Here is a 12,256-nt window from a genome sequence, read left to right on the forward strand (position 1 = left end):
CATATCCCTCACTGTCTACCCTGCCCATCTGCCAGCATCACAGGTGATTTAGTATGATGGCTGCGTAACTAGATGAAGGCGTTAACCCACCTCACAGTAAAGAATAGCCCCCTCAGAGTATAATGCTGCGGACAGACTGTCAGGAGGGGCGTTCCCAGTAGCACTGTCAAGAACGCTCTTCTGACAGTGAAGAGCTCTTGGTAAGTGCACCAATAGCTCTTCACGCGAAGCAAATAATGGAAAAAATGACAGTGCGTTGAATTCAGCGCATTGTCAACTTTCTAGCGGTATATAAAACTGCATTTGCCCCAAGGATATGAAAGGTCCTCTTTAACTAATATGTTCATTGTCATATTAGGGATTGTTTCAATGAGTCCGCACAGATCCTGTGAAATTTGTACATTAAATTTAAATTTGCTGCTCAGTCCCAGGTTCTAATTCGATTGTGGTCATCAAATCAGCAAGTCAGGTGTCCTGACTGTAGCAGACATTGTGACAGCAGATCTGGAAGCTTGTTGATCAAAAGTGGGAGGTTACAGGAAGTGAGGAGACCCAAAACCCCAGAAATGTGAGGGGAGAAGTGAGGAAATGATCCTGCATGATTGATTTATGAAGAATTCCACTGAAGGGCTTTTACAAGTGTATCTCACATTGGTGATAACCTGCTCTGTGATTACTACTTTTTTACTGCATGACAGAACAGGAGAGCTTTCATTGTTCATCTATTCTTCCATGAAAACCGTTTGTCAGATGAAATTTACAAATTCACTTATTTAGCATCTGTGCAAAATTTTGGCTACACTAGTGCAGTACTAATACTGATGTCCACCAATAATTTAAAATTGTAAAATGCAGTCACTTCATTTCAATTTTAGCTGTGCCTTGGCTTTTTAGTGAAGTTACCACTAGGGGTCTGTGAGCAGATCACTCAATTTTACTACGGTTTACTGCACTACAACTGCAGCAGGATTGGACTTCCTTTCAAAGAAAACAAAAGATTTGAGGAATTTTTCCACACTGCTTGCAACATTTTCTGTCTCTGAATCAAGAAAGTCAATATGAACAATCCTCAACATTGCCTGCATGAGCCTAAGGTGATGAACATTGCCACAACATAGCAACTGCAGCCACTGAGCAGCCTAGTGTCAATACTGCTGCCTAGTTAGGTACATTCTGCCGGGTTTCCGTCTTCAGCCCCGGCGAAACTGGACAGGGGAAAGAAACCCGGCGGCTAGCTTTAAAACCCATTCACTTGAATGGGTTTGTAAAGGTGACTGCCTGTGTCCACCTGCGGCCTGTTAGCAGGGAAACTGTTTTTTCTAGCCAGACACAAAGTCAGACATGCAGGACTTTGCGGCCAGGCTAAAAAAAAAAAAAAAAAACGGTTTCCCCACGAACAGGCCGCAGACGGACTCTGGCGGTCACCTTTACAAAATATAAATAAATGTTTGCTTATTCTTTAACTCCTTCCTGCCGACGGCATTTTTTGATTTTAGTTTTTCGTTTTTGACTCTATTCTCTTCCAAACCCCATAATTTTTTTTTATTTCTCCGATGTCTGAGCCATATGAGGTCTTAAACTTTGTGGGACAAACTTTTCTTCATGATGCCGCCATTAGTTATTCTGTATAATATACTGGAAAGCTGGAAAAAAATTCAGAATGGGAAGGATTTGAAGAAAGTGCATTTGTGCAATTTTCTCATGGGATTCGTTTTTACGGCGTTTACTGTGCAGCCAAAATGACCTGTCATCTGTATTCCATGTTTCGGTACAATTCTGGGGATACCAAATTTATATGCTTTTATTTACATTTTAACCCCTTAACTTTTTTCTAAAGTTGCCATATTCTGACACCCGTAACTTTTTTATACTTCTGTGTACGGGGATATATAGGGAGTCTTTTTTTGCGGGGACGGTTGTACTTTTCAGTTCTACCATTTTGCTTTGATAATTTTTTATTCAAATTTTTATCAGAGGCAAAACAGTGAAAAAATGGCGGTTTGGCACTTTTGATGGTTTTTCCCGCTACAGCGTTTAACGAACAGGAAAAATATTTTTATAGATTTGTAGAGCGGGCGGTTTCGGACACAGAGATACCTAATATGTATGTGTTTCAGAGTATATAACTACTTTTATATGTGTTCTAGGGAAAGGAGGGTGGCTTGAATTTTTTATTTTCTTTTATATATTTTTTTTTTCACTTTTTTTTATTAATTTCTTTTTTGCATTTATTAGACCCCCTAGGGGTCTTGAACCCCAGGGGGTCTGATCACTAATGTAATGCATTAAAATGCTAATGCATTGCAAAAAATCGTCATTTCTTTTGCAGGCTGCATAGAGCAGCCGGGAAAAGAAAATCACTGCAGACAGGCCTGGCAGCTCTTACAAGGCTCCCGGCTGTCATGCCAACGTGACGTCAGCCCTGGAGCATACTCCAGGCGCCGGCGATCACCGGCAAAATGGCGGCACACATGAGCAGCCGGGAAAATGGCGCCTCGGTCACCGTTGACCGAGGCAACAGAGGGGTTAATGCCTCCGATCCGTGCGCACCCCATAGTTAAACACCCGACATGTGCCGTACTAGTACGGCGGATGTCGGGAAGGGGTTAAGGGTCCAGTGACTTGTCATGCTTTCCAAGAACTGATTGTCAATCTGACAGTCCAGACTGTCATTCATAGCCTGGCTCAGCTAATGGTGGTGCAGTTGCCCAGTTTGTCCCCTCCTCCTCTAAAGCCGGCCCTGAATGCGAGAGGTCCACATATATCCTGTCCCACTGGCAGTGAGATAACCTGGTGTTACAGGCTGGACAGTGGGAGACAATTTAGAAAAACTTTCTTCTCGTTTTCATTCTCAGCTCCTCCTCCTCAGGCTAGATTCATACAATCGAGTTTCACAACCTGGTCCATGTGTTGGCCAGATTTACCAACCTCTATCTTTCATCCCGGGAGAGGGACTCCAAGCAATACCGTTATCTAAACCACTAGAAATATTTCTTGGTCTTCCAAACGTTATCCTGACCTCCACCGTTCAAGTAACTGCCATTTCTTAATTACATTCCAAACTGAGGAAAGGGCAACTTGAAAACGATTTGCTATCTTCTTATAGCCTTCTCCTGCTTTGTGGGCCTCCATCATTTTCAATGGGGTGGGGGGGTGGGCCTGGGTCAACATTTGCACCAGGGCCCACAAGACGAGTATTAGCCACTGGCAGCAAGGAACAAGATACTGTGTTGAGAGGCACTAAGGGAAATATTATATCGTGGGGAGGGGGAATTAAGAAACATTTCAATGTGCAGGGGCACTAATGGAACATTTTACTGTATGGGAGCACTAAGGAGCATTATCCACCATATAATCCCCCCATTAGTGTCTCCACAAATTAATGGTCCTGAGTGTGCCACACAAAGTATAATGTTCCCACAGACAGAACCTGGTGCTTTTAAATTGACAATGTGTGTTCACTACAGATAAGCTACATACTGGTTACAATAAGGAACTAGCAGAATTTTTATTTGTATTGTGATTAAGAGGAAAATGGCATATAGTCCAAAATCAGATTGGAAGTATTTTCTAAAGATTTTTAACTCCACAAGTGAAGATTTATATTTTTTTGTAATAAAGGAAAGAAAGCGCATTAAGCCTAAAATTTGCATTCTCAGCATAACCTGATGGATATATATAGTAACCAGCCTTTATGCTGAATAGTTTACTTACAAAGTGCTGTTTAAGTTTAGGCATAAATTTCTTCATTATTTTATCATGATGTTCCTGAAATCTTAATAGCTTTGGAAAACCTGGTACAAAAAAACCTACAGAAAAAAAAAGAAAGAGAAGAAAAGCATGTATGTAAATAAGTGTTATGTATAAAATAGATATAGACAGAACCTGCACTGCACATACAAGATACAATAGCTTAGAAGCTGGACAATTAATCATTGATGTCTATGTAAACTGATGGTCTATAGAACGGATCTGCTAAATGGATGTTAAAAACGTAAAAATCTAAATCGAGCTTTACTTTGCCATTTCAAAGCAGCATAATTATGAATTTCATCAGAATTTGAAAAATCAGTGTTCGTCCTGTCCCATATTAGAATATCTTCAATGTATGCTTTCTCCATTTTCTTTAAGTAAAAACAAAAATAAAATCAAGATTCAAGATGGGACTCGCTCAAAAGCTTGAAAAAACAGAAATACTATTTTTAGGCAAAATCACCCAGCCCTCGATTTACCAGACAGAATTCACATTAAGGCTAAGGCCCCATGGGACGGAAACGTCGCGCTAGAGTGCTGCATGAACAACCGCGACGGGAATGCATCCCGGTTCTTCCCACAAAAGTTTGAACAGAAAGTTTAGAGTTTTCCTCCGTGGACTTTGTTACCATTATATCTACAGGAAAGCCGTTGGCGTTTCCGTAAATATAATTGACATGCTACGATTTTAACTGCAAAGTGGGCACGGGATTCACATGAATCCCATCCACTTTGCAAGTACTGTAAAACGCCATGATTTTTCCCACAGAGTTTCCCGCCCTCTGGCCCGTGGGGCGCCAGCCTAAATAAGATTATTTTAAATAAACATGAGAAATTCTTACCATGTAATGTATGTTTAGATCCAGAGAACAACTTTACAAGGGCCCAAAAGGCATCTTCTTCATTCATATACATGAGTAGTAATGCAGTAATCTGGCTCATGCCCTGACAGTATCCAACCTCCTGCACAAAAGCATGAAAGAAAATAAGATTAATTTACAAAAAGTAACAGTCTAATGTGTTAACCTATAAAGGGAGTCTGTCAGCAGGAAAATACTTATAATTTGTAGAGGTGATTCTAGTCTCTAAATAGGGAATTGCCTTGGCTTTCACTTCTAGATTCACGAATGAATGAATGAAACCATGAGTTACATGCAAATGGGGCTCAAAACTGTAGAACCACCTCTACAAGGTACAGTTTATGAACATTTTTTGCTGATAAACTCCCTTTTAAAGGGTAAGGAGGAACTTAACATATTGATGACCCTTGGGATAGGTCAATATGTATCTGTAGAGGTCTGACACCTAGAACCCCTACTTATCAGCTGTTGTGAAGGAGCTGCCGCACTCAAGCACTGTACCAAAGACAGAGGTCACATGATTGGTCACATGGCATAGCATCAGCTTGGTATTTAGTGAAGATGACAAACACTCACCCGAACGCTGTGGTCTCCTCCTTAAACAGCTGATCAGTGGGGGCTTTAATGTAAAGGCTTTGTTCACCATAGTCTTGTGGCTACTGTTTTTAACAGTCATGACAGTTCTCATTTTATGATTTATCCAAACAGCTTGAAGGACTAACTGGGTTTGTTGGAGTTCTGGTATTTTTGGTGAAAAAAACAGTACTGAAGACTATACTAAATGCTGTATCTATTGGTAAAAAGTAATCATCCAATATGAGCCCAATTACATATCAAGTAAGTTATAACCATATTTCCTAGATTCTAGAAATACAATCATTGTTCCAGCTACACGTTCATGTTAATATCATCTTATACCTCGATGCTAGATGTACATATAGAAAGAGGACATACAAGCATCTCTTTCAAGAATATCCAGGAGTTCCATTAATTTGACGCAGACCTCTATTGGCTGGTTTATATAATAATAATAATAATAATAATAATAATAATAATAATAATAATAATAATAATAAATCTATATATATATATAAAACTCAAATTCTATAGTAGTCTTCTCTATACAAAGCCACAGTTCTCGACTCATTTGGGTGAAATTTAGCACGCCCTTTCTCCACCCACAGGAGCAGAATACTGCACAGGCTACATCTCGCTAGCATCCCCTCGTCATAAGATTTGGGCCCCCGAAGTTAGGCCCTATACATATAATGGGGAAATGTGAAAGTGCTGAGGGAAAAACAACAGTTGTGACTGACAGGGACGGATTATAGCGACGGCACCAAAGAGTCGCTGCTAAAGGGGCTGCAACACCACACACACACAAACACCATATAAACATCACACAGACAGCACACATACACCAACCCACAAGCACAACACCACAGAAATGCCACAACACACCACACAAACACCAGACCACTCTAGAAACACACAACACAAACACCACCCCATAAATACCACAACACCACCCCATAAATACCACGCACACTTGGATGGATGCATACTATACACACGGACGAACAGAGCACACACAACTACTGCACGCATAGACACTTGCACTGCACACGCACAAACACATGGATCACACGCGCACATACATGCATACATACATATACATGGACCACACACATGCATGCACACACACACACACACACTGACAAAACACGTCCGGTCTCCTTAGTGGCTGTTTTCACACTAAAGTATTTTCCACAGGCCTCCAGGCCATTGATCTGGTGGCTCCATAGACTTCTTTGTGCACAAAGCTGTGAATTTTGCAGCTCTATAGGTCTACGGAGATATAGAATCCATGGCCCATAGACCTGTGAAAAATCCTGTAGTGTGCAAGCAGTCTTACTTAGCAGCAATATTGGTCAGGTGAAAACTGCCTCATAGTAAGATTGTCATTATTGCTTACTATACAGGAGCTTTCATCACTGAAGCTGCTGAGGTAAAGTGAAAGCTGAGCTCTGATTGGTTGCTATGGGCAACTCCACAAGTCTGCCTGTGAGGCGGTTTTCATTACTGAGATGTCAGCTCCTTCAGGTCATAGTAAGGGTCCATTCACACGGAGGAAAATGGTGAGGCACTTGGTGTGGAATTTCAGCACTGAAAAAAGCCTCCCATTGACTTCAATGTTTTGTTTTTTTTTCTGCTAGAGTTTTCTGGCGAGGAAAAAATCCACTTCAGGAATTAAGAAATGGGGGTTTTTTTAAGTGGCTTTTGAAGCATTTTTTGAGTCTTTGTTTTTTCTTCCTTCAGCACATGCATGGACCCTGAAAAAAACCGCTACCGTTTTTTTCCGTGTGGTTTTTGCCAATTCTGCGCCCAAATCCGCAATGTAGATTTTACGCCACCCATTGACTGTGTTGGTTTTTGCAGGCGGAATCCGCCTGAGGAAGCTTTTTTTTCCACAAGTGGAAAAATAAAGCGAGTGGAACCCATAGAACTCTATGGGGAGGTGTTTTTTCCATGTGGATTCAAATGCGGATTCAGCGTCAAAATCCGTGCAAAAAAAGGAAAATGGCGCAGAATTTTTAGCTAGCAGAAAATTACGCGAGTGGGAAAAAAAGCTAGCCAAACTAATTGAAATCAATGGGAGGCTTTTTTCAGCTCTGAAAATTCAGCACCAAATACAGCGTCATTTTCCTCCGTGTGAATGCATCCTAAGGGTGAGTTCTCACTACGTAAACGGCAGCTTATTCTGAACGTAAAACACGTTCAGAATCAGCGGCGTATAAAGCAGTTCCATTCATTTCTATGGGAGCCGGCATACGAGCGCTCCCCATAGAAATGAATGGGCTGCTTTTTTCACTACGAGCAGTCCCAATGAAGTGAATGGGAAGTGCCCGCGTGTACGGCTAACTCTGCTCATGCCGAGCCGTACACGCGGGCACTTCCCATTCACTTCAATGGGACTGCTTGTAGTGAAAAAAGCAGCCCATTCATTTCTATGGGGAGCGCTCGTATGCCGGCTCCCATAGAAATGAATGGAACTGCTTTATACGCCGCTGATTCTGAACGTGTTTTACGTTCAGAATAAGCTGCCGTTTACGTAATGTGAACTCACCCTTATACTGCGTGAGGGCTGCTGTGTATTTATTAATCCTCCTATTATATCTCTTATCAGTGTCAGGTGTTGCTACCAAGCGACATGCCCTTCAATTTTAAGCATCTGCAATTACCAATGTGTCTTACATTTGCTATGACTTTAAAACACAGGCTAGAAATGTAGCACTAAAGCGCTGCAGGAACAGCTGTGGCGTGAACGCATTGCGGTTCTTCCCGCAGTGCTTAGAACAGAAAGTTCAGAGTTTTCCTCCGCGGACTTTCTGTTACAATTATATCTACGGGGAAGCCGCTGGCGTTTCCGTAGATATAATTGACATGCTGTGATTTTCAAAACTGCAATTTTTTCCGCAAAGTGGGGATGGGATTTGCATGAATCCCATCCACTTTGCAAGTACTGTAAAATGCTGCAATTTTTCCCACGGCGTTTCCGCCATGGGCAAATCATGACGTTTCTGGTCCGTGGGGCCCCGGCCTAAGGGTACGTTCACACAGGGTTTTTTGGTCAGGATTTTGAGGCCGTATCCGCCTCAAAAATCCTGACCAAAAAAAAGGTTCCCATTGAAATCCATGGGAGCCGGTCAGTTCTTTTTTCCGGGAGCCATATTGTTCCGGCTCCTGGAAAAAGAAGTGAAATGTTTATTCTTCACGCCATTTCGCCTCACGGAATCCGCCTGAAGACACTCCCTCCCAACTAGGCTCATTCACACCCCCTATTCACGGGCCCATGTGGCCTAATCACAGGCCCAGTCGCAGCTACCCGTATTTTGGACCGGAATCAGATTCCAGTCCAAAAAACCCAGTGTGAACTTATTCAAAACAAAGCACAAGGTCAATCACTTAAAGTAGCCGGCATTAATTTGTAGAGCCCGTGTTTTTCACTTGGACAGTTGTACATTGCTTGCTCTTCAGTCGGTAACCCCCAAAATCTTTTCATATACAGGTATGCACCTGAAGGTAAAACCAGAAACATTGTTTACCAAAAAGCCCTACAATAGATAGTTTTATAACTGTAAGCCAATGTTACGCTTTTGTCTGTGAACTACTTATAGATTACATATTTTACACAAGCGAAGCCGCGGGTATTCTGAGATAGATGTGTGTATATATATATATATATATATATAAAATGTGCACTAAGCCATCTAATTCATATATGAGAGCAATCCATGTGTATGCATATATAGACTGCATTCATCATACAGCCCCATAAGCTCCTGACTCAGACATTAAATTCTGTCTTAGGATACTTAGCACTAATTACAGAACTTTTAATATTTTGGAGCACCCTAAAGAACAAAGTGCTTAGAAATATAAAGATTATAATAATCGTAAGTCTTTCTTCAAATGCACAGGCAGTGAAGTCCATACTCCGAGATTTTGAATTCAGCACAGGCAATGTAGATATTCAGGCTTTCAACACATTGCCAGGTTCGGAGGGTTAACAAGTCTGGTTTTGACACCATGCAGAACTTTTGCCAAGAGATTTCTCGCATACACTTAAATACCATCTGGTTGTACAGAGATCTAGCATGTGCAGTGCTCCCCAAGCAGTGTGAATTCTCTGTGCATTGTGACCAACATGATAATTACACACAGATGTTCTTGTAGAAGAGATGGCAAGACCACTGATATTAACACAGAAGAAGGGACCTGCAAGACCTTCCATGCCCAGGTAGTGTAATCTATATATAGAGGCTTCATGTTGGGCGATTAGAAAAATTATCAGAACCTTCTACCCCTGCCACCTGTTCTGATTCCGCAATATGTGAGCATATTTTCCAGCACGCACCTTCTGTGCTCTAGCTATAATTTAATGCAGATGAACTAGGGTATTCATCACTCTGTACAATTAGGCCTCTTGAAATTGCACATTATTTCCATAAAAAACACCAGAGAATCAATGATAAAACATCAGGTTATGCATTGAGCAAATGTTTTATTTCTTCGATTCCATTTAAGTAAGAAATGGAAGTGAATGCTCAAATATCAGGAAAATAAATCTGTGCAGCGAGATAAACACATGACATACAGTGCTGAGAAAGCTCATGCTTTGAGGTTTAGTTAAGCTACACACACTGCACAGGATGCATTTTACCTGATGAGATCCTACATACAGTGAGTTGCTAGATACTGGGTATTTCAACTCCATTTGGAAAGAGTCTCTTGATGGTGCTTGGGCCATCAATCACCATCCTAATCAGATTGCCTACTTTGGCAGCATTCCCTACGCTATGGTGAAGACAAAATACTGGCAAAGATGGAACTATCTATCTTCATTTCATGTACTAATTGGAACTGGTGCCAAGTCAGGAGTTAACCTCACAGGGTGGGCTAGAGCACAACAAGTGACTGTGAAATAACCAGAGAGGTGGACAAAAGGTCTCCTTAACATATAAAGATTTTACTATTAAAATACACACATGTAAAGCATACATCTTTATAGCTTAAATACATTTACCTTATGTGCCAGGAATGCTGACAGCACATACGTTAAATGCACTCATTGTCCCAAATATTATTGACAAAGGCAAAGTTTTATTAAAGTCTCCCCAGCAGTATCTTCCGGGGTTTCCATTTGTATGAGATTTTAGATTATGTATGGAAAAGCACAGGAGACTCAGAGAAATCCACTAAAAATTTGGACTTCATTTGTAACATGGAGTCCTGTGGGTGTTAAATGCCAATGCATGGCGTTAGCTACAGGCATCAGTTTAATGTATGACACTGGAGTCGTCCCACACATATATTGAATATATACTTCAGACAAACTGAAAAGACACTTTACTGTGAGTTGGGGATTAAGGCATTACTCTAGCTCAATACAACAGGAAATTAAGAATTACATTATAACTAGAGATGAGCGAGTAGTATTTGATCGAATACCTCGCTCCCATAGGAATGTGTGTAAGCGGCCAAACATCAAGGGGTTAAGCACAGTGAATATTCACTGCGCTTAACCCCTTGGTGTTCGGCTGCTTACACGTATTCCTATGGGAGCAAGGTATTTGATCGAATACTACTCGCTCATCTCTAATTATAACCTAAGGCACTGGAGTCTGCAGCCCGGAGGACAGAGCAGGTTACTCTGCCTACTAGCACATAGATATGAGCACCCCCCACAGCATGGTCCATGGCCTTCATCTGTTGGTAGATACAGGAACTGCTATGATGCACTATATTTGTGTAGGTACGCCAAGTCTAGAGATTTTCAGAAACAAGTGGTCTCCATATTTCTGAGTATAAGCTAGGTGATAAAAATCAACCTTCAACCTATGGCATTTTTGAAGAAAAAAAAAAAAAATCATCTGAACTACTCCAGTAACCACTTACCGTATTATACAATGAATATGCTGCCAAAACATGAAATAATGCCTGTTGCCTGTGAGGAGAAAAACAAAAAAAATTCAGCAATGCATAATTCAGTCTGCTTTAAGACATATTCATAAATTCAATCTAATTGGAATTTATATGAGAAAAGCCATTTGCGATGCTCTAATAAACTAACAAGAGGCTGAAAGGAACAAAGCATGTAAAATCAATATGTGAAGTACTGACAGTAATGTTCAATAGAGTTTAGCCTGGAAAACATCCAGTGCTCGTACTTCTTCGATATTGTAAGTGGATCTATCATGATTACAAGCTATACACACTGCAATAACATTCAAGGAAACTAAGTGTCTTCATTTAAAGAACATTTGCCTTGATGGATAAGAAAGGAAGTTCACATCTCATATCCTATTTGAACGTGTACAACCTGACATTGAGAAAAAGCAAGGCTACTTTTACAGACATGCTTCATAAAGTCTAAAAACTTCTCTGATTATTGGGCGTCTTGAGATTTCCCATTAAGGACTCTGCTTCAATATCTATGCAATACATGAGAAAACTACAGTACATAAAATCTCAACGTGACATTAAAGGGAATATGTTTCTATATGTTAAATGACTTATTATATGTATTTTATTTATAATAATATCTCTGTATGTTTTAATTTTAATCTATTAAAAAATAGCCACCAAATATTCAAAATTTGTAATTGAATAATTTTCTAGATCCAGAAATAATGATGTTGATGATGATCATCACCACATTGTTGTCCTGTGGGAACCTTTAGCAGTAAAGGAGTACTATATATTAGAGAGCACATCAAAATATGATCTGCTGTACATGAAGGCCAGGGTTGCGGGGGAGTGGGGGCCGGGATCACGGGGGGAGGTGCAGGCCATGACCGCCAGGGGGGGGGGGGGGGAGAAGGGAGGCCAGGGTCCCTTTGGAGGGGCTCGCCAGGGTCATGCGTGGAGGGAGAAGGGAGCCCAGTGTCGTGTTGTGTGGGGCAATGGGGGGGGGGGGCTGCGCTGCAGGTGTGTCGCACACAAGGGGAAGGGGGCCGTGGACAAAGTCGTGGGTATTGCTAGTTTTTAATAAAATGTAAAATTCAAATTCACATCTTCATTATGCAGGTCACATCTACAAGTGTATGTGCCAAATGTAAAGTCCCAAAAATGTGAGAAAT

General features: G+C 41.0%; 1 protein-coding gene across 3 annotated transcripts in view; it reads right to left on the minus strand.

Moving 5' to 3' along the window:
- Nucleotides 1-12,256, minus strand: part of USP6NL (USP6 N-terminal like) — a 118,899-nt gene that overhangs the window by 23,827 nt on the left and 82,816 nt on the right. For all 3 annotated transcript variants that reach the window (XM_075273986.1, XM_075273985.1, XM_075273984.1), the window contains 3 exons: nt 11,073-11,121; nt 4,596-4,716; nt 3,715-3,809 (listed from right to left, as the gene is read on the minus strand). In XM_075273986.1, coding sequence (XP_075130087.1) covers nt 3,715-3,809; nt 4,596-4,716; nt 11,073-11,121 — 265 coding nt within the window. The remainder of the gene's footprint in view (nt 1-3,714; nt 3,810-4,595; nt 4,717-11,072; nt 11,122-12,256) is intronic.

This window comes from Leptodactylus fuscus, chromosome 5 (assembly GCF_031893055.1).
Source record: "Leptodactylus fuscus isolate aLepFus1 chromosome 5, aLepFus1.hap2, whole genome shotgun sequence".
In the NCBI taxonomy this organism is placed as follows: Eukaryota; Metazoa; Chordata; class Amphibia; order Anura; family Leptodactylidae; genus Leptodactylus; species Leptodactylus fuscus.